The 21,033-nt window shown below is 56.2% G+C and overlaps 3 protein-coding genes across 3 annotated transcripts; 1 reads left to right on the top strand and 2 right to left on the bottom strand.

Annotated features, from left to right (window-relative positions):
• Positions 1–337: 337 nt before the first annotated feature.
• NCLIV_042750 (putative DNAJ domain-containing protein) lies at positions 338–4,912 on the top strand (the record flags this gene model as incomplete). Its single annotated transcript, XM_003881192.1, has 5 exons — positions 338–467; positions 930–1,170; positions 1,444–1,566; positions 2,002–4,275; positions 4,765–4,912. 5 exons carry the CDS (start codon positions 338–340, stop codon positions 4,910–4,912), a joined length of 2,916 nt encoding a protein of 971 aa, XP_003881241.1.
• A 987-nt stretch (positions 4,913–5,899) lies between these two features.
• Positions 5,900–10,591, bottom strand: NCLIV_042740 (putative patched family domain-containing protein,conserved; the record flags this gene model as incomplete). Its single annotated transcript, XM_003881191.1, has 6 exons — positions 5,900–6,082; positions 6,343–6,545; positions 6,704–6,851; positions 7,093–7,381; positions 7,637–8,008; positions 8,277–10,591. 6 exons carry the CDS (start codon positions 10,589–10,591, stop codon positions 5,900–5,902), a joined length of 3,510 nt encoding a protein of 1,169 aa, XP_003881240.1.
• Positions 10,592–13,261: 2,670 nt separating this feature from the next.
• Positions 13,262–15,316, bottom strand: NCLIV_042730 (putative amino acid transporter; the record flags this gene model as incomplete). The annotated part of the gene is made up of 1 exon (XM_003881190.1): positions 13,262–15,316. The coding sequence occupies one exon, from the start codon at positions 15,314–15,316 to the stop codon at positions 13,262–13,264; it is 2,055 nt and encodes a 684-aa protein (XP_003881239.1).
• Between the last annotated feature and the right edge of the window lie 5,717 nt (positions 15,317–21,033).

The following is a 21,033-nucleotide window of genomic DNA, read 5'->3' as shown; positions in this document are numbered from 1 at the left end:
GACACACATGTTCTCACCGTGTCTTTTCGCAGTTGACCTATTTAGCCCGTCGGCCACAGCTTCTGTTTGAATCCTTTCCCGTTCCAGGGCCTTTAAATGACCACTTGCCCCTTGTCTCTCGCCTCTCCCTCCGTCAGCACTCTACTCTCGTCACCTTCGGCTTCTTCCTCTTCTCCTGTCCTTCTCCCTATGGTCCCCCAGTTTCCTTGTGTCCATCGCCGCCTACTCTCTGTCTCCTTCGTCACCCTCTGGTGTCTGGTGTTTCCGACCCTCCCGTCCGTTCCCGCTTTTCTTTCACTGACTCTGCGCGGTCCTATGTCGTTCGCGCTTTGGGGCGATGGCGGGGCAAGGTCTCGCTCGTAGGTTTGTGGACTGCTACAAAGTTCTGGGTCTTCCACCGACCTGCACAGATGCAGAAATCAAGAAAAAGTTCGCGGAACTTGCCAAACAATTGCACCCCGACAGCGGTGAGAGACTGGGCAACGCCATCTCTGTCACACACGTCGCCTTCTTCAGAGATTCGATCCCGGGCGCCTTTTCGCTCCCTGAAATCTTGTTCCTTGCTGCTGTACACGCGTGTCTCACTCGACTTTACTTCTCACGGTGCTTTCGTCTCTCTCCATTTTCGGTTGCACGCTCGCGTCACTTGGATCCGAAACAGGCAAACCAAACCAGTTCTGTCGCGCTGTGCTTCGCCTCCTCCTTTTGTTGCCGTTTCGAACCCTCAGCATCGGCAGTCAGGTGTCAGACACACACACACACACATCTCTGTGCTTGTATGTATCTATTAATGCGTAGATGCGCAGACGGATGCACACGCAAACAGTGATACATGTATATACCCGCACATCAAGTGCCTGTGTCTACACATATATGAGTACGTAACTGCCTCGCTGTCTCTCGGTGTGACCGTTGGCGTGTGCCTTCAGGTTCTGCCTCTCAGTGTCGAGATAAGTTTCAGGCAGTGACGGAAGCGTATAAGCAGTTGAGTGCGAATCGTCGAGAGTACGACGCACTCTACGAGGCTCATGTTGGTCTCGGCAGCAGAGACGGCTTCTCTTCTCTGTTTGGGAAGCATGCGAAGACGGAGAAGTCGGAGGGACGAAGCTTCGTCTACCCTGGTGGCAGCGCCAAGGGAGGAGATGCCTTCTACTACGATTCCGCCTTCTGGTAAGAGAAGCTGTGAAGACACAGAAAGGCGAAACACCGGAAAGCAGCTAGACACACGCACAACCGTAAGCAAACGGGAGAGCATCCAAGTCCCGAGGAGAGTCTTTTGAAGTTCGTGTCTGCGAAGGGGCAGGTTCAGCGAAAGTACCGACTGCGATTTGCTCCACGCGTATCCCGGTGTCGTTAGTGCTTGCACGAAAGGCTCTGTCAGCCTGGGGCGTGGGAAGCCGAGAAAGAGTTCGTGCCTTTTGCATGTTGGTCCTTCGCGCTCAGGGAGGCACTCCACAGCCAGCGGGCCTCCCGGCCTCATGGCGCGTTCTGGGCGACACGGCAAACGACCTCGCATGGCAAGCAGAAACTCTGGCGTTCTCTCGACGAGGACTTTTCCGATTTCGAGTAAGCGTTTCGTTTTTCAAGCGTTGCGAGAAGCAGTGATGCACGCCCGGCCGACCCCTGGCACGACATCGGCGCCAACACGGGAGGTCCGGGGTACTCGTCACTCGTGTCTCGTCCCTGGTTGATGCGGGCAGGTTGCGAGCCTAAGGGGAGCCAGGCAGAGACCAATGCAGGGAATAAAGCGGACGGATTCGGGTTTAGCAGTCGGAATGCACAACGGCGGGTTGTTCCTTCATGTCGAAGCGGTGGGTGTGGTACCCCCGACGGGGAGTCACGAGACGGTGTCGTGCCGGTCCCTGCTCTGCAGACATTTCTCTGCTGATGTGAGTGTTTGGACTAGAGAGAACGCTCCGCTCAACGTGGCGCCTGGTGTCACTGGGGGCGACGCCCGGGGCAAGTGGAGACTGTTGGGATTTCACTATTGTTTGCATGCAGAGAAGACTGGAAGAGTGGGCGCAGCAGCTACGCGTCTCGCCAGGGGGGACCTCCCCGGCGGGAGGCGAAGGCGGGACGCAGTGCCTCAGACGGGAAGCCTGGAGAGCGTTCCCGCCCCTGCTCAGCCTCTGCGTCAGAGGCCGGGCACGGCCGATGCGAAGAGCGCGGAAGCGCGCAACGACGGAGATCGTGCGAGGCAGACGCGGCCGAGGGGAACGCGAGGCGGCGTGGCCGAGAACATGCGGAGACAGAGTCCAGCAGCAGGGACAGGAGCGGCAAGGGAGGCGGGACGTTCTCCACGACGGGGAGACAGAGAGACGGCATGCACCGCCAGACGCGGCGCGGCTTTGCCGTCTTCGAAGACGACTTGTACGGAGACGCGTCCGAAGATGAAGGCAGCGAGTTCGACCCTGAAGACAGCTTCAGGGACACCGACGGCCCGTCCAGGTGGCGACGGGGGGGAACCCACGCACGCCGAGACAGAGGGGACGTGTACGGCTCCGTTGAGTCAAGTCGCCGAAGACGCACGCATCCCGGGGCTTTCAAACGGTGGCAGCAGTGGCGCGAGGTGGACGTGTGTGTGATGGAGGAAGTAGACGGCCGAGAGGCGGGGCAGAAAGAGAGAACGCGGAAAGAGGGCGTTCGGAAAGAGGGCGAGCGGGAGAAGAGTCGAGAAGGCGCGACGGACCGGCGCAGGGACGGAGACTCGTGGACGGCCAGGCCGTCTGGGGACCGGGACGCGCGCCGAAGTGGAGCGAAGAGGGAGAAGGAAAGGCCTCAGCAGCCCTCCTCTGATGCCGTGTCTGCAGACAGTCGGAGACTTGATGCAAGGAAGGCGCAGACACATGGTCGAGCAGAGGGGCAACGGCGTCCAGGGTCTGGGAGCTCTGGCGATCCCGTTGCGGAGTCAGCGAAAGGAAACCCGCGAGACTTCGCGAACGCGTTCCCCAGCACAAAACAGTGTCGGGACGATGGACTGGGCCGAGAGAGTCACGCGTGCGAGGAGAGTGGCGACCGAGTCGAGAACCGGACGCCAGGCAGACGCGGCGACGGGGAGGCGAACGTGCGCCAAACAGACTTTGGCAGGAGCAGTCGAGAAGGAACCGCGCAGTTTGCTGCTTTGTCGCAAGACGGCGGGGGCCAGGGAGTCCCACGACGAGACGCACAAGAAAACACAGCGACAGAAAACGCGCACACGACTGACAGCCTCGAGTCTGAACAGGACGATGCGAGCGGCAATGCCCGAGAGACGGACCTGACCTCGGAGACGTCGAGCAGCCACTGCGGGCCGAGTGGGGAGTCGGGCGAGTTCTCTGCGGAGACGGACGAGGCAGGGCGCGAAGGCGGCGGCTCAGGCTCGGAAGCGAGACGCGAGCGCGCGTCTCCGTGGCAAGCGCGAGGCCATATTCCGCTTCAGGAGGTGCGTCGCGAAGACGCGCCGCGTGAGGATGCGCCTCCGTGCGCAGATATAGCCGAGAAGGAAGACCAGGAGACGCTCCGCGTCTCGGATGGGCGCGGTGCGGGCGCCGAAAACGGGGGGGAAAGTGCGCACGCGGAAAAGGTGGGAAGACGCAACGACCCAGCCAGTGGGGAGTGTGGTCCCCCGGGCGCTAGGAAGGGAGAAGACAGAAGAACCGGCGATCCGCGTGGAGATGACGCCCCGGAGCGGATCTCAGTAGGTGGGCACTTTGACGTGTACGAGGCTGGCCGCCTGGGAGGATCCCCCGGCGAGAGTGGAGAACCGCGGCGTCACAAGAAGGCGTTCTTCGACACGGACAGTGAAGACGAGGAAGGCTCGATCTTCATGCGGCAAGGGAGCGCGGAAGAGGGGTTCGACGGCGAGGGAAGCGAGGATTCGGACGACAGCGACGACGCGGGAAGGCGGAACGTTTGGGAGGGAACGAGAAGAAATGCGTCTGGTGGCAGCGACGGCGGCGCGGACGCTGGGCGCGACGGCGGAAAAGGACGGTACCACGCAGCAGGTGACGACGACGGGTTCTGCCTCGGCAGCCAGAAAGCGAGAACGGGGGCGTGGTCGCCTGGCCAGTCCACTCGCGATTTCGAGCAGGAACTCAGAAGTGGGAAACACGACGCGCAGCGGGAAGACCGAGGGCCACGCGGCCTGAAGGAAGTTGATGTCTATACTCTCGCGTCGGCTCTCCGAAGGAAAGGGAAACGCCAAGTGCTGCCTCGTATGACCTACTCAAACCGATGTGGAAACGAGAATCGAGTTGAGGGAATCCTCTTCCTTGATGAGATGCCCATTCGCGATTGGTAGGCAGCCGCCGATGAACAGACAGTTTTGGGCTTTTCCTGACAGCGACACGAGAGCGGCGAAGCACCGAACCACGAGATGCAGACCACTCCGGACATTTGCTGAATCGGTAGTCCCCGTGTGGCGCGCAACCCTTGCGAAGCGCCTTCCAGACGCCCTCTCGAGACACCGTGGCGTTTCTTTTTGCGTTTTCATGCACGGACAAGTGGACATCCCAGTCACCCCTCGGACGCACCCCAACCAACTATGCAGTGCCTTCTGTTCTCGCGAGTTCTCTCCACCGAACGCCCGCTGAACACGCCCGCGCACGTGTTGTGACCGATGTTACCTGCAGTCCTACGCCTGTGGTTGTTTAGACCCGGGAGCGGCTATTTAGCTTTGCTCTACGCCTCTCGGGAGCGCGGTGATCTTGAATGTTTTGATGCAGTGAACAGTGCGCCGGTGAATCTGTGAGCTCGCCGTGTGCGGATTTCGTTTTCTTTGTACAGGCTGAAGACCTACGGCGACCGTGGACGCGTGTACGGTGTCTATCGCGACGGCGCGTTTTTGTACAGTTTAGAATGGAAGAAGAAGCACTGGGGGAAGGTCGCAGAACACGCTAGGTACTGTGACGCCTGTCGGAGGAGAGACTACTAAAAACGCCGCCTTGTCGGGAGCGGATCAGCTGCCTCCAGGCTCCACTTTCGTTGCACAGTTACTGGGTGGAAGCAACCAGAAAACACACATGCATTTGTTTCGCCATGTCCGAACGAGTTCTTTGGTCCGATTTCAAAAGCTTCAGATTTCGAAATCAAGAGAGAGCTATCTCGGTCTTGAGTGCACTCTGAATGAACTAGAGACACCGACTGCGCCTGACTGCGTGATAGCCCAGACCATCCGAGCCCCGCAAGAGCCCCTCGAAGCGGGAAACAAAAATTTAGAGAATACTCGGCACTGCAGCGTCTGGTGTGGTCTCGGACGACCGTCCAGTTTAGACAGAGACACAGCGGTTTAAACACATCTCCTCTGCCCGGCCTAGGGCAGACTCAGCGAACAAAATCGGCTGCCGCGAACATCCCAGACGGACTGTTTTCCGGTTCACCAGGCCAGAAATACCGGATAATCTGGGCAGTTGGGAAAGCCAAGTGACCATGTGCTTCAAGGTAAGAGCTACAAAAGAGGCGACGTCTGCCGGAAAAGTGGCGTGCGGCGGGCGCACGAAACAGCCACGCGGAGTCGTGCACGTTGTGAAAACATGTGGCAGTGAATCCAGATACCAAGCCTGACTTCATTTTCGCCTTCAAATAGAGTGTTTCTGGTTAGTGTACAGGATAAGGCGGGGAACGGCAGTACCCCCCGCGGTAACAGTCCGTGGACAGCACGGAATAAACAAGAAACCCCCTCTCGGCAAATGCGGTTCCGCGAGGCGGCCGACAAGACAAGAACACAGGCAACCTCGGCTTTGCGAAAGTGCACTCTCCTGTGTCTGAAATATCGATGCAACAGAGAACGCGATAATTCGGCATGTCAATCTAGGGTGCGGTGTGACAGATACGTTCGATCAAAAACACTCACATGGTACATATTGCGCCACAGCTAAGCGCCAAGACAAGAGACATTGCACCATTGTTAAAGGCTCTGATTTCAGACCCCGACGCTGCATTCCTTCTCCCCCGCTCCATCGCGGCAGTCCATATTTATCAGCTGAACTGCGCCGTCACAGGCCTTGGCGTTTCCGTGTTTGCTCCCGTGAGAGTGAAGCGGTCCCAACAGAGTGAGGACAACCGGCAAGAGCACCATGCCTGCGGTGTAGGCAAAGACAATGACCTGAACGCAGTCGACCAGAAAATACAGGCAAGCAAAGCAGAGACAATCAGAAGACGGGAAAACACGCACATGTTTTCTCGCGGAGCAGACCCGGACAAGAATGAGAACCGCAGGAGGTCGCCCACATACGTCGCCTTTCCACAGACAAGTCCACTGTCACTCCCCCTTCAAAAATGTGACTGTGTACGTCGCCCAGCGTAGCCGCCACGCGAACCGTCCAGTTTGTCGGCCGGACACTTCGGGCATGCGGCGTCACGTACCATAAGCATCATTTTGAAGAAAACCTCGAGAATGTATTTCGGCGACCCCGCAAGCGCGACAACCGCCAACAACGTGGACAGCATTCCATGCGTCACAGGCGCTCCCATGACAATCATGGTCTCGACCATTCGGTCTTTTCTGCTCGTGCCGACGCAGTGCGTGAAGGTATGCGCGACGTGGATGGTGAAATCCACGCTGTAGCCTAAATTCAAAACACACTCGCACTCACTCACCGTAGAAAGGGGTGTCCTACAGACGAACGTCTGCCGCGGCCACGCGGAGTGGAAACAACCTATACTAGGAAAACCGGACTGTCCCCCAACTTCCAGCCCCCCCCCCCCCCCGCACTCTGCTTCTTACCTATGGAGATGAGGAGATTGACCATGCTAACCATGCTCAGAGGCAAGTCAATGAGCGCCATGAAGCCAAAGAGCCAGAGGTCGACAAGAGAAACAACGACAACGACGATGCCGGCCGACGTCAGATTGGGAATCAGCAACAATGAGATCTGAGAGACACACACGCAGCAGCCAAGAAACCGGACGTGTTCGTACTTGATGCGATGAACAAGCAAATCTGGGACGTCCCCTTTGTATGTGATACAAACACGTGCGCACACATGGTGTCCTCTGCAGCGAGGGAACCCAAAGCGCCAAAGCGCGCGCGTTCCTGTCACGCGCGGGCCTTCCTTTCGCGAGCACGTAGTCCTTCGTGGTCGACTTGGGTGTTTGTCCAAGCGAAAGTCTCACCGCGAGAATGCAGACGAGGGCAATCGCGAGGTTCGTGAGGGTGAACGGCAGAATTTTGGGGTCTGACTCCCAAATAACCGCCAAGGCTGTGTGGACCTCGCCGTGGAAGTACGGCTTTCCGGCGCTGACAATGTCCTTTCCTTCCTTCAGCCAGTAGTAGAGAGTCGTGGTGTTATCCTTGTGGGGCATCCAGTAGCGGAACTGCCACACGCTCAAGTTGTCCGAGGAAAATTTAAAGAAGGTGTTAAAGTTCTGCCCCACAGGGTCGCCTTCCAACCACGCTTTCAGCCTGAGCAAGAGACAGCAGGCACCACCGACACAGCGGATAAATAAACGCACACATGCATTACCCCTACAGAAAGAAAAGAGCTGTTCGCAAACAACGCAGGGTTTTGGCTCGGTGAAGAAACACTCGTTTCATATAAAGACGATCCGTAAACGCTCTTTCAAAGCCTGAGTCTTGGCTCAACACGCGTGTTCTCAACAGACCCCACGGCGTCTCCGTGGGGGCTCTTTCCTCCGGCCCTGGATGACGCATGCTTACGAAGCCACGAACTCTGTTCGATTGCCGCTGTGCAGGGAGGACATCGCGTGCTGCAAAAACAGCGACATGCCATCAGTGACAACGACAGCCCACTCCTGTTCGGAGAGCTCCTTCACCATCTCGAGGTATCGGATCTGCACGTCGCGGTCTTCCCATCGGTCGTTCTCCGCGAAAAAGACGGTGACCTCCTCCCCGTATCTGGAGAACATTTCTTCGTGCAAGTCGTAGAAATCCCGCAAGTACGAATGCTGCGGAGTTATGTGTTTCAGGGATAAACCGAATTTGAGGGTCGTGGCGCCGTAAATGGCCAACGCAGTGACTGCCGCGAAGACCGCAAGAACCATCGCCTTGACAAACGTGTTTCCTAAAAAGCTGAGCACAGCGGCGCACACGCACAGTCGAGAGAGAGAGACAGCAGTTTCTTTCCCAAAGAATCTCTCTCGCGTGTAGGTGCGGACACCGTTCCTTGGAGCGGCGCATGTTCGTAGACACACGCCAGAGCTTCTCTGCATGGTAACGAGAAATCAAGTGCGAGATGCTCTCCAATCGCGAACGTAAAAAAGGCAACGTGAAGCGTCAAACGGAAACGCATGCTGGGGGGGCGGCCAAAACTTGCCTGCCATAGTAATCTCGGAAGAACCGTCGAGAACCTCTTCCTGGATTTCCGAGGGGCTCAGGATGGTACAGCTTCAGAAGGTTCTCTGGGTTCCGGTCCATTTCGTTTGCAAAGTCTTTCATCAGCATCAGAGACTCCTGTGTGGTCATGGCGCGTATGTGAGACGACAGCCGCCTTCGGGCTGGCGCCTCGCTCCCTTCCCGTTCCCGCAGTTTGTCAGTCCCGGCGGGAAGCGGCGTTCCACAGATTTCATGGTTTGTCGCCTCGCCGCGTTCCTTCTCCGCACCGGGCGCAGGCGTGCTGTCCATGTCTCCACTCCCAGCCCTGACGCGGAGGTCCAACACCCACCGGCCCCGTTGCGCAGTGCGACTTGGTGCATATTTCTTGTAGAGCACCATCAGAGCGGCCAGCTGGTAGGTCGTCAGGAGATCTTCTCCGTGTTTGGGGGGGACCTGGTCCGCCGTGACAGTCTCTTCGCTCTCGACTCGCTCCTCGAGTCCAGAAGCATCCGCAGTTAACGGCAACGTGGGGGACGGCTGAGGCTCGTAGCTGTGTCTCCGGCAGCCTCGCGGCAAGAACCGCCAAAACAGAGAGTAAGAGAGCGGTTCCTTGCGGGCTTCGCGGCGAGCGTCCAAGCTCAGCCCGGCGAGGAAGAACGTGAGACACATGACGTAGCCCCACGTGAGTGCGCCCGCAGTGACGATGCAAAACATGGAAATGCTGTAGTACGGCGAAAGAGCGCCGATGATGAAGGTGACTACATTTGTCAGCGTCGTGATTGTGATGGACAAACCTGCATCTCTGACGGCGTCCACCACGCGTTCCTTCGGGTTCGGATGGAGGTAGGTCAGTGAGTACGCGTTAAGAATGACAAACAGATCGTCCACGCCAATCCCCATGGCGAGAAAGGGAGTCGCCTCCGCAGGAGTGGTGTGCCGGATGCCACAGAGGTACACGACTCCCGCGCCACCCAGATACCCCAAAAGGCTCGCGAGGGCCCCCATCGCGGAAGGCACGAGCTTTGTGCGATACGTCTTTGAACTGTTCACGACCGATGTGTACAAGAACACAACCAGAACCGCTCCACAGAGGCGGAACCACTCTGCGAGATCCAAGGTCGACACGCGCCTCAGTTCATCGTACGAAGACCGCTCCGCCTTGGGCGTCACTGAAATCCCCGGGCCAAAGTCCTGCCCGAGCACGTAGTCGAGGACCAGCTTTTCGAACGCCGCTGTGTACGGTTTCCACGACGTCTCGCCGCGCAGGTTGATTCGCACGAGAATCGACTCCGCCTCGTCCAACAGCGTGGCTGCCGGCCGCCCTGTTGCGGGATCGGCGGGCACCTCCGACGTCGTGGTTTTTCCGACGAGAGCATCTAATCGGTACACCTTGTGGGTCAAGGGATTCACGACAACGGGCCAGCTGGGGGAAACAATGGGCATGACCCCCCACTGAGCACTCGACGGGTACACATCCAAAATGCTTTGGACTTGGCACTTGCCGGAGCCGTCTTTTGAACAGACATCGGCGAAGGTGATTGTTTCCGGAAAGGGCGACCGGTCGTGGTCGACAAGCTTGTGGTTAAACTCGTCCGTTGTCACAGAGTCGCGCTCTAAAGTGAGGCTGTCGATGCCCTGGAGAAGCGTGTCCACGCGCGACAGCGTTTCCGTCGTAACGAGATTAGTTTCTCCGGTCACCAACACGAAGAGGAGGCGATCTGGCGGCATAACGCTGAGGAGATGGTTTTTTGTCACTTGACTTGGAGAGCCTGACAGACTGTACAGGGTGTAGGCGTCCGATTCAGGTGTGCGGAGGAAGATGCCGGCCGACATGCCCGCCGTAGCAAGCAACGACAGGACGATGAAAAGCCAAGGGTAATCGTATACCACGCTCGCGTACTTTTCAAAACCCGTCATAACCAGCCGCAACACCGCGTTCTTCGCCTTTTCCAAGCAGTCACAGCCGAGGCACCACTCAGTGTGGCGCCTGCTTCGCCTTCCTGGCAATTCATCCGGTTCTGAGGCGTCAGCGAACCTGTCTTTTCTCCGAAAATCTAACTCCTCAAGTTCCCTTTGTAAGTGCTCCCCATCCGACGCCGTTTGCTCAGGAACTGCTGTGGCGGGGAACGAGGGATCCGATGCAACACCGGCGACACCATCTTCGCCCGGGAGTTGCACATCTTCTGATGGCAACGCAGTGGGGAGTAACTGAGTCTCTGCCTTATCCTGCAGAAGTTGGCCCTTTGGAGGAACTAGCGAGGCAGCACTCGCCTTTGCTTGCTGCGAAGCCTGCGCCAGGATTGAGGCGCGAGCTGCCACCTCACTGAAAGTCTCCTCCATTTGGACGTCCGAGTTCCAGGACTGAAACACTTCTGGTGATCTTCGAGCAGGCAGTTTTTCGTCGACAAGGGAGCGCAGCGAAACCGAAGAAAAAGTCACCAGGGAAGCCCTCCTGATGAACAGCAACCGGGTACGCGTACCCCTCTCTATGCAGGAAACGGATAGGACCGTCGCGTCTCGCACACACCGAAGGTAAGCAAGGGTATCCCGGCAACATCCTTAACGGGAAGCACTAAATCATATGCGCATCTCGAGTCGCATGTGGATCAAAAAGAGGTGCACATAAAGGGACCTGGTTTTCCAGAGAGTCTTTAAAAACCTTTCGCTTTTTTGGAGTCCATATGGATACAAGGATGGCAGAAGGCATCCGGAAGGCGTGGCGCCTCTGCGGACACTCGATGTTCCCTGATCGTGGGAGGCCAGATGTCACGCTGCTGCGCTCCGCTGCTCTTTCCACAGCAGAATACAACTCTTCTGAAACTAAAACGCCGCGGAAAAAATTGCCAGTCTCGTCGGAGAATCTCTTTGCAGTGTCATGCAGGGTTGCACGTGCGATGGCTACCAAACGGCCGAGCTCGGCCGAGCCCGGTCACTGGGTATACCGGAATGCTCGAAGATGTAACCATCATCGTTTTCCGACAAAATGGCACCGTTGCACAAAGATAAGCGAGACTGCTGCGGCAGGCACAATGAGCAGTCAACCCAGAATGCCTTACTCTGGGCCCCGGAAGCGATATCCGCTGTTTGGGGACGGGACGGTGTTGCCGGTAGGGCAGTTACGCTAGTTTGTTGGCTCCGCTGTGTCTTACTGCTACCGCCGTTTTGTGCATTCCCCTAATTTCAGTTGTTACTGGTCAGTCCTGGCTCTTGGCAAGCTTGACATTCATTGCCGGGAGGCTTTTTTTAAAATCCTGTTTTAACATGCAACTGCGATTCTCACAAACCCCTTCCCAGTGGAGGTAGGCGCGTGTGGTGTTTTCGATTTGCGCGACACGCTACCCCGAACCACACACACACAACACCCCTGTGCTGGCGGACTCACATTTTGAGTCTCTGCGGCAGGTGCCTCCTCAAAGGCATCTCTTTTCTAGCTTTGTAAGTCGTGAAGACGCCGGACTCATTGATGCATCGTGCGCTGTGAATTGCGGGACGCGGCGTACCTATAATAGACCACCCCTTGGCCGTCGGCCACAGCTGAGCGGTGGAAATCTAAGCACGACACACGCTTTTCTGGTCAGCAGCCGAAGATTTCCCAGTGCTGTCCCGTCACGATTTTTACTCCGTAATAATGAAAAGGCTGAGGTCTTGCGTTCCTCGGATTCAAGAAGTCGAAAAATTCCGGCGGACAAGCTTCGTAATTCTGTTTTCTTGGCTCACTGTTGTCACCGGCACTGCAGTGGGAGTGTACGTATAGTTCACGCGTTTGGCGCTAACACACTGCAAGAAGTTCGCACGCTTTAGATGCTTTTTCTGGAGCATACGCCCGGCCCTTGCATGGCATTGGCGGCAAAGTCTGAGGCGACAGTGCTGTGTCGCCTCTTGTGAGGGTCGGCGGTAGCTGGTTTGTTTCTGTTTTAGACCGTACCAGAGCACTGGCCGCACAATACATTCGAGGTCCTGCCCCTTCAGGCGATCTGCACCATAAACGTTTACGCGGATGAGTCTTGCAGATAAAGTGGTCAAGTGGGCGCGAACCTGATGGTTAGCGTGTGGAGAACGAACGTATTGCCCCAACTCACGTTCGTGCACACAAGGGAAACACCGTGACGGGGCTATCCGCACCTTTCCACCGTATGACTGTCGATGCGACTCAAGACTGGGCCTTTCCACCCCCAGCCGGTCTCTCGTGGTGCTTCATCGCTTCACCGTACAGCTGCCACTCTACCTGCCAGGGGCGCAACGGTACGTTTGACTCCTGGTCAGACCCTCTTATCGCTTGTCACTGCCAAATGGAAAGTCCGGTCGTCAGCAACGTGGCACTGAATTTGTTCCTTTTCGACACCCGCACAGACGTGCACACTACAGAGCAGCCCGTACCACCTCTGAACGGGCGCGAACGATGCACAGGAGCTCTGCAGTTTGTGGCACAAGACAAACACAACATCGTAGTGAATCAAAGCCCCCACGCAATAGAGAAAAAACAGGTGATTCCTCCAATCAGCCCTCAGCCCCAGTGTCTGAGCAGCTGCAACCACTTGCGATGTAAACACAACGCTGAGTGGAAAAACGGTGGGCGAAGGAGACCGCTCCCCTGCGTTCCAAGCGGCCCTCCCCCTCGGGTGCACAGATCCTGTGCATGCTTCACGTTCAAATGAAAGGAAGGTCAATGTCAGAGATCGTCAAAAATGCTGCCCTAAAATTACAGGCACCCTTTCAAAGAGTGCGATTTACATAAAAAATAGAATGCCAGCCACAATGACTGCATTCCCAAATCATGGGAAAACGTCGTGACTAAATCTCTCGACGAGGTAACTACATGTTTCCATTCGATGGTTAACCGTAAATCCAAAATGCCATGGTACATACAACCAAACACGAGTTAGCATGCCAGAGCTCCACAAAATGGTCGCCCTGCGGCACCGACAGTCCCTACGCAAAATATGTTTGCCTTCCCTGCTACATGCGTTTGACGCCCGTGAGCCGAGGCCATGTCCACCCCATTGGCGCCTCCTAGGCCTGGCAAACCGGCTCGAACGGAGCCTGGCAAATGGGCAGCGCCCGTGCACTGGGAGTGTCTGACGACGCTAGGCGCGCTGGCCCGCTGCGGTATGGGTTCGGGTCTCTTTTCTTCAGCCAGAACAGCCGGGCGATCCAAAGGTACTGAAACCCCAGGAAAACGGTCATGGCGATTTGCATGATACGAGGGTCGCCCTTGCCGACGCCAATCACGACGTGTTCGTAGAGCGAACTGGAGACCACGGAAAAGAGGCCTCCACACATAGCTGTCAGCCCGATCAACTTGCCAAAGTACTGGGGGGAGAAGGTGGCCTCGATGTACACAAAGATTTGACTCGTGAACACCGACATGTACAAGGTGTACAACACCACCGAGGTGTACCCCAAGGCGTTGTCGAAGCCCCGAACCATGGAGGTGGCATACATGAGTACCCCAAAAGTGTTAACGACGGTTAGAATCTTCAAAATGCCAAACACGTCTGCACACTTGCCCAAAATGATGCACGGCAGAAAACCCAGAGGCTGCAGGATCTCCATGAAGTCGACGACCGGGTCAGTGAACATGCGCCGGGGGGCCTGTTGGTAGAAGGTGGCAGCCCCGGCCACACCGATGAAATACACCGCGACGATGAGGTAGCGTTCTGAGAACAGCTGTCCAAAAAACGAAGCCCGCGCTGGGCATCTGTATTTACTCTCGGCCTTGGGACACTCGTGAATTTCTCCCTGCGTCGCGATGGCCTGCTGGGGGCCGTTTCCTTGGGCAGGTTCCCCGGGGAACGACACGACGACGTCGTTTCCTCCGTCCTCACCCTTCTCGCATGACTCTGCGTCGGCCACAAGCCCGATTTCTCCGCTTGTCGGGCTCCTCTCTCCTGCGAACAGGGTGTTCTGTACACGGCCGGCAGTCTCCTGTCCCCGGTTTCTGCACTCCTCGGTCTTTTCCAGTCTCGAGCCCTCGGCCTGGCCAGCGAACTGCGCGGCCGTACCCAAACTCGGCTCTGGAAAAGGCGCCGCAGTGCAACTTTCCTCGACTCGAGTCGACCTGCCTCTGTCTTCCTCGACCCCCGAGTTTCCCGTTGTGTCTTGGTCCGAGGCGAGCGAGTTGTGCGTCGACAGAAACCGCAGTTGCCTTCCTGCCTCCGCTTTGGCGGGTTTCCGTCTCGGGCTCGACACCTCGCCTGCGGACGCTGCGTCCCAGCCGTCCACGGCACCTACACTTCTTCCGTCGCCGGTTTCGCACATCTTCGCGGGGCCTTTTTCGAATTTGTTGCTCTCGCTGTGCGCGCCGTCCTCCCCGACCAGGTAGTTCCGTCTCGGCATGAGGAAGACCGCAATGATGATGGACACCACGGGGCCGCAGCAGATGTACCAGAGCGAGACAGTCTTGAGAGTCACCCCATGCTGCTCGACGATCTTTGCGAGGACCACCGGAACCGCGGAGCTCGCCGACGAGGCAGAGCTGAGAAGGGTGATGACCAAGCCCGCGGAGCCGGGGAAAAGTCGCGTGACGCACATTGTGGGGAGAAACCCGACGTCGGCGCCGAGGCCGATGAGGGCGATGCCGGCGTAGTACGAGCCTGGAGCCGCTCCTGAGAAGGCCAGGAACAGCCAACCGATGAGGGAGAGCGTTTGTCCGAGGCACATGGTCAACTTGGGGCCGATGAAGTCGAGGAGCGCCCCGCCACAGGCACTCATGATGCAGCAGAGGACGCCTGCCACCGGGTACAGTTTCTGGATTGCCGCGTCTTGCGCGTCGCAGATGAACATTTTTCCTTCCTTTCGGAAATCGGGGGAAAAATCACCTGTGTCGGGGTCTCGCGTGCAGAGGGTCGAGAACCCCGCGTTGTGGAAGATCAGAGACGCCATCGCAGGCCACCCAAAGAATACGACGCCTGTTACACACCCACTGATGACGTAAAAAAAAAGAAGCGCGTAGCGGTTGAAGTTACAAGGCGTGGGCTGGACCGATCCAGGCAGGTCACTGGGGGGGATCCAGCCCTTGATGCGACTGCGCCACGTTGACAACGCGGGCGGGGAAGGACCCGGCATGACGCCCGCAAAGCAGAAAAATAAAACCAGAAAAAACAAAATCTATTCAAGAAAGGCGCCGTCGAGCGCGCTACCGGTTAAACCTGTTCCGAAAAAAGGGATCTGCACACGGTCGCAGTCTGCGCCGTCACAGTGGCCGTTCAGGAAGTATCCCTCCGCGCGAGAGTGAAAGACGAACCCAGTCGACAAGGAGCGCTTCACAGCCCTCAGTCGATCGCGTTTGATCTGCCTCACAGCTCAGCTGCTTAGCAGACCAGCACGTGTATCGATTTTTGAGGAAATGCGTGCACCTGAACAAACGGGAGAACCACGCTTGTTCGGTCCCAGGAATTTCGGTTTGGAAGCCGCAATTCCCGGGACGTCGCCAGCTCGCCACAGACGTCGCTTCGAGGCACGAAAAAAAGGCAAGAAGCAGGGTTGGTCTCTCTAGTGCGAAACTTTGTTCGCAAATGTCTCAAGTCACAATTCAACGAGAGCCGCGCAGGCTTCGCCGTCTGCATACAGGGGGGAGGGAACCGGAGAAAGAGCACGCTCGGTACACAGTATCTCTGCTTCGCGGCAGCAGAAAAACAAGGACTCGATCTATCCTAGACTGGTCCAGAAAAAACGCAAGAAACTGCGAGGCACGCCTACGCCAAACACGGGCCCAGGCGAGAAGACACTTGACTATACATCACCCCGTCGTCCACGATGCCTACCCTGTGGGGATCGCGCAACGAGTATCAGGCGGAGAGGGAAAAGGTGATCAAGAAGAGGCGAGCCGTTTCGTCTTTTTCTCCCCCTCTCCGAGGTCGACACCTGTGGAGATATCTAGAGATCCGGCGCGACAACGGGCTTCGCGTCTCGAAGACAGGTCCTCACAACTTGAACAAGTCGCGTGGATTCCAAGGTGCTGGAGGTTTTGCTCTCAGAAGCACATCAAAAAAACACAATCCCCGATCCTGCAAAATGGAAACGGCCACGAAGGCACCGGACATCGTTAGGGCATTCATGGAGACACCGAAAAAGTGAGCAAAAATGGGTGTTGAATCAAAATGCACCCGCTAGACCTGACCACAGCGGGAAGAACAGCAAGAACTCCTCCGTGACATGGAGCGCCGAAAGGAGCAGCCTTGCCAAAGCTGAGAAAGGACAAAAAACGAAAAAAAGAGAAATCCCTTCTCCACCGAGGTCCACCACAGCACGGACCGTACGCAGACTGCCAATCACGTGGCCGTCCTCGTCAACTGGACCTCCGGTAAACGCTCGGTGTCTTTGCAAAAAAAGACGCAGGAATCGGTGTGAAGATCCGATATGGACCAATTGTTAAGTGCATGAAACCGCACTTTAATGTCCTGAACCGTTCCGTTGTAGTTTGCAGCCCGAACGCCTGCAAACGCGCTCGGGTGGACTGCCGAGAAACCGGGAAAAAGTAAAGCGCATGCGGTAAACGGGATGTGGGGCCAAGTAGACTACGGCGAGGTTCGTTGCCGAGGGACCGCCCGCAGCGTCGACCGCAGTCGGGAGGAGAGCCGCCGATTGTGTGTAAAAAAATAACACGAAGACGCGGAGCCGCGGTAGAGAACACACGTGACTGGAGTTAGGAGATACACACAGCCCCCATTTATTTCGGTTTTTGTACACCAGGATCCGTCGGGATGCTAAAAAGACACATGAAGTGCTGCGCCGTTAACGAAAACAACTCCGCGGGGCATCATGTCACTTTTGGCGAGCACTTAGAGTTGAACGGGTTTTGTTCCAAACTGTCAGGCAAGCTTGTCTTGCGAGACTTCACGGGAGCGTCAGTTCAGACGCGATATGCACCAACAAGAGCTGTCGCTAAAAACCCCGACGAGTGTAGAGCCGCTCACAAGAACGAACGGGTCTCGCCTGCAGCCGCCAGCCTGTTCGAATTAGCTGCGATGATGAACAGAAGCTTACAGACTCGTAAACTCGTGATCTGCTGTTTGCACGCGATCATGGCTGCCACCCGCCAACGCAACTGCAAACGCAGTCTCGAGCAGGCCTCTCACGCAAAGGCCTCACGGTTTTTGCGGCAGCATCAAAGTATGCCCCCTCGGTAGATTTTTCACATACAACGAGACAACCACATGCGAAATGTCGCCTCGCGAATCCCCGTCAAAGACTGTATCACGTCGTGTCTGTGCATAATTCTTCAAACCTTAACGCAACGAGCAATTAGCATATTGCTGCGTCCCCGTCAGACTTAAGGATGCCGAAGCTCCAATGTGCTGCGTGCCTGTGCAATCCTTCGGCAAAGAAGCGATTCGGCTGCAGAATTGTCTTCGGTGGCAGTCGGTGGAAACGCAGCCGGTTACGGTTCGGTTGAAACCTTGGAAGCGAGAAGACAACACAGTGACGTTTGTCCTGACGAAACACTTAGAGTCCGCCTTCGTCACGTTACACACTACCCGGGTATGACGGTAAAACGAGGCAGCCGGACCTCGGGTGAGTTCTATCCGTGCTTGAGTTCTGCATTCTCTAGTTCCGGTTCTTTTAGCGAGCTTCCGACATTTCCAAGTAGAGAATGTCGCGGGCGGCATCGATTAATGGGGAGTTCGATCCTCGGATCAGAGGTGAGCTCCGTACGGGTGTCGCACGAACAGTAAAGACCGGAGCAAGCAGGTACCCTAGAGTCCCGTCGACACGCCTGATAAAACCCGGGAAAATGGATTCCTGGATCTGTCAGCTCACAGCGGCGCAAAGGTCTCTTGCATGTTGAAGGAGCTGTAGAGGCCGAAAGCGAGTCGCATCAGTGGTTTGCGAAGGCTGCTCTTTCTAATTGCGCAGCAGTGACTGACATTTCAGGCAAGGACATCTCTCACGAATCCTGCTCCGTCGATTTCCTGAAAAGGAGTGTTCCAACGTCGATTCTCCAGTGGTGCCGCGGATTCTTCTTGGCACAACGTTGTGCAGTTAAATGTTGCGTACATTCCTTAATATCTGGAACAGTAGATTATGATTAGGTAGTGGAACAAGGAGAGCGTCTGCTATACATCAACACTAGGTACTGCGGTGTGTAGCGTTTCCGATGGTCGTCAACATCGCAGCTATCTATTCATATCGTACCTGAATGGTATTTTCCAGCATATTACGCGGTGTTAAAATTAATACCATCCAACATCGGTCTCTGTTTAATCGATTTGAGTTTGGCAGTTCTGGATCGCACAGCAAGACCTCCATTTAACCAATCAGTAGCCTCTGGATTTAACACCATCAAACTAAAAAGTACTTAATGGAGGGTATATTGTCCAACCTAGACCACGCCAAGCGCAGCCTCCGATGTACGAAGAGACTGCCGCACAAGCCACTGCCGTTTGTCAACATGAAATTCGCGGTGAGAGAGTGCCCGCTTCTCAATGTCTTCACACACCACGCTGTACGCAGAGCCTCCGCTTCAATTGACCTTCTCAGGAAGCGACGCCGCTGTGTTCGACGTTCCAACTTACAAGCGGTAACGTGGACAAAATATTGCGTGGTGCGTCGCCGAAGTGTGCTCCGGTCGAGGCCCATTCAGTCACGGTATAGGAACGCGCCGCCTTCTGTTCGACAACGACATCAATTGTTCGGCCTCATTCTTCGTACAATTAAGGAAGATGATGGCTGGGAAGGTTCGTGCGGACGAGTCGCAGTGGTGAAGCTGAGGCCGTTTTTCTCTTTCGAAACAACACACACTGTAGCCGCCCCCCTGCCAACTGATGAACAGGGACGGCCGCTTTGAGGGAACGACGAACCTCAGTCGCACAGAATCCTTCGCAGACAAGAACAGAACTCGCTACCCGGCTTGCAAAAGCCATTCATTTGTATCGCAAAGTACGCCTCGCTGCTGACGCCTCGGGAACACGAAACAACGGGAGTTCCGTCGGCGGAGAAAGCTTGCGAGGTACGAGAGTGTGTTCTGCAGGCACATCGTGATTATCCGTGTTTGGTAAGGATCCATCGGACTGCAGTCAGTGCAGCAGCGCTCAAAGCAAGGCGGCACACACACGGACAAGAAGGTGTCCTCGAACACGCCATGTGGCTTAAGTCTCGCTCAGTGCTGTATCAGGCGTGTTTTGCTGTACAGTTGCGCCGAGCGCACCGAATTGCCTGGCACGAGAGTCAAACGAATAAAGCGTGCTCTACCGTTGACCTGCTAGACAGTTTTCCTCTTTCTACTAGCGTGGCTCGATTCACTCTCTTGCCTTTTCGAGTTGGTTCGTACTCTCAACATGCGTGCATACAGCATCTGAGGGCTGACTGCGCTTTTGCTTTCTCGCTCCATTCACGTTGTGGACTGGGACTCTCAAGGCGGCGTAGTCTGCTACGAGACTTCTCGAGACCATGCACGCCCTTCCTGAACAACTCTAAACCAATTCGTGGTCCGTATCCGTTCGAAACTCAGCCCGGTGTCCAGGACACGCATCGAACTCCAAAAGCCCGTGCCCGCTCTGCCACATACCGCTCCTCATGGCCCGACCTCTGTTTTACCAGTGACGGCTGTCCAGTAGACAGCGGCTGCTTTGAGGTTGTAAATTTGTCGCCTCCACCAACGCTGGTTTGCCATGGCGCACTGGTGAGGAAACTCGCACAGGTACGTTTCCCCCCAGAAGTAGTTTTGCATCAACAGCTGTGACGCTCCAGAACCCTTGTCCACGGGAGAACTGCGTTGCCCGTTTCGGACGGGAGGACGCCTTCTTCCCTGACAGACTAACGTATTCTCCCTGAATGACAGGCATTGTACAGATATAGAACCCACGGAGCGCGACGTCGAAAACGACAAACCTCAGGGGAAGCTGGCATCTCGCATGCGCAGTCAGTGTCACCTAGCGCAGGACGAGCGGCTGTTCGTCGTGTCTCACCGTCCGCCTGGCGGGGGGTAGGAATGACTGCTAGAGTTGAAAACAAACCCAGACACTTGCACTGCGTTGAAGCGTCGCTTCTGCAAGCATGCTCACGTAGAACGGCTGAAAACAAACTGAGCGGAACTGCCTGAGGCCCAGCGGGAGTTTGAACCCCAAAGAGGCTTTGCATGTGTTTGGGCGCATGCATGCCTGAACTTAAGGGAAAGAAACGAGAAGCTAAACCGACGGAATTTCGAACCGCTTCGAGAAAAGGAAATCGCACGTCATCCTTAGGAAGGAAGGAAGACTGCAAGAAATCTCGAATGAACACTTTCGCCGTGAAGCACTTCCAGCTGTCTCTCTCGTGCTCTGGGCCGTTCGCACGGAAAGACTTCTCCGCGCGTGTCAACCACCGATTTGTCCTGTTCTTCTCCCATTCTTGCTTCTTCGTCTCCTTCGTCGGCCTTTTTCTTTTCTTCATTCTGTCTTCATCCTTCTGCTCTTCTGTCCCAGTTTTACCCGTCCTGAGTTAGCGGATGTCTACCAGGACAGCAAGTACCGCGTGCCGTGCAGTTGTGGATTCGGAACTGAGCGCTTCCTGCATTTTCACCGTCAATCCTTGTTTTCCCGTCTAGTGTTCTTCACTTCAGATCTCTCTCTTCTTTTTCTTTGAGGATTTGCCGTCGCTTCGTTTCTGTTTTTGTGGGCGTCTCCCCTAGTTCTCGTCCTTTCGTTTTCTGTCTCCGCTTTCAGTCCTGCCGCCTCTCCCTTAACCCCCTTAGTTCTTTTCGCGCTACTTTTCTTCCTCTGACGCGTCGTTGACTTGTCGTCTTGCCCCCCGTGCACCTTCACGTTCTCTTTAAGCTTTTGTGCTCGTCCTTTTCGTTGCTTTCC

Source organism: Neospora caninum, chromosome IX, assembly GCF_000208865.1.
Source record: "Neospora caninum Liverpool complete genome, chromosome IX".
Taxonomy (NCBI): domain Eukaryota; phylum Apicomplexa; class Conoidasida; order Eucoccidiorida; family Sarcocystidae; genus Neospora; species Neospora caninum.
Note: the sequence above shows the minus strand (reverse complement) of the source record. Positions and strands in the feature narration are given on the sequence as shown.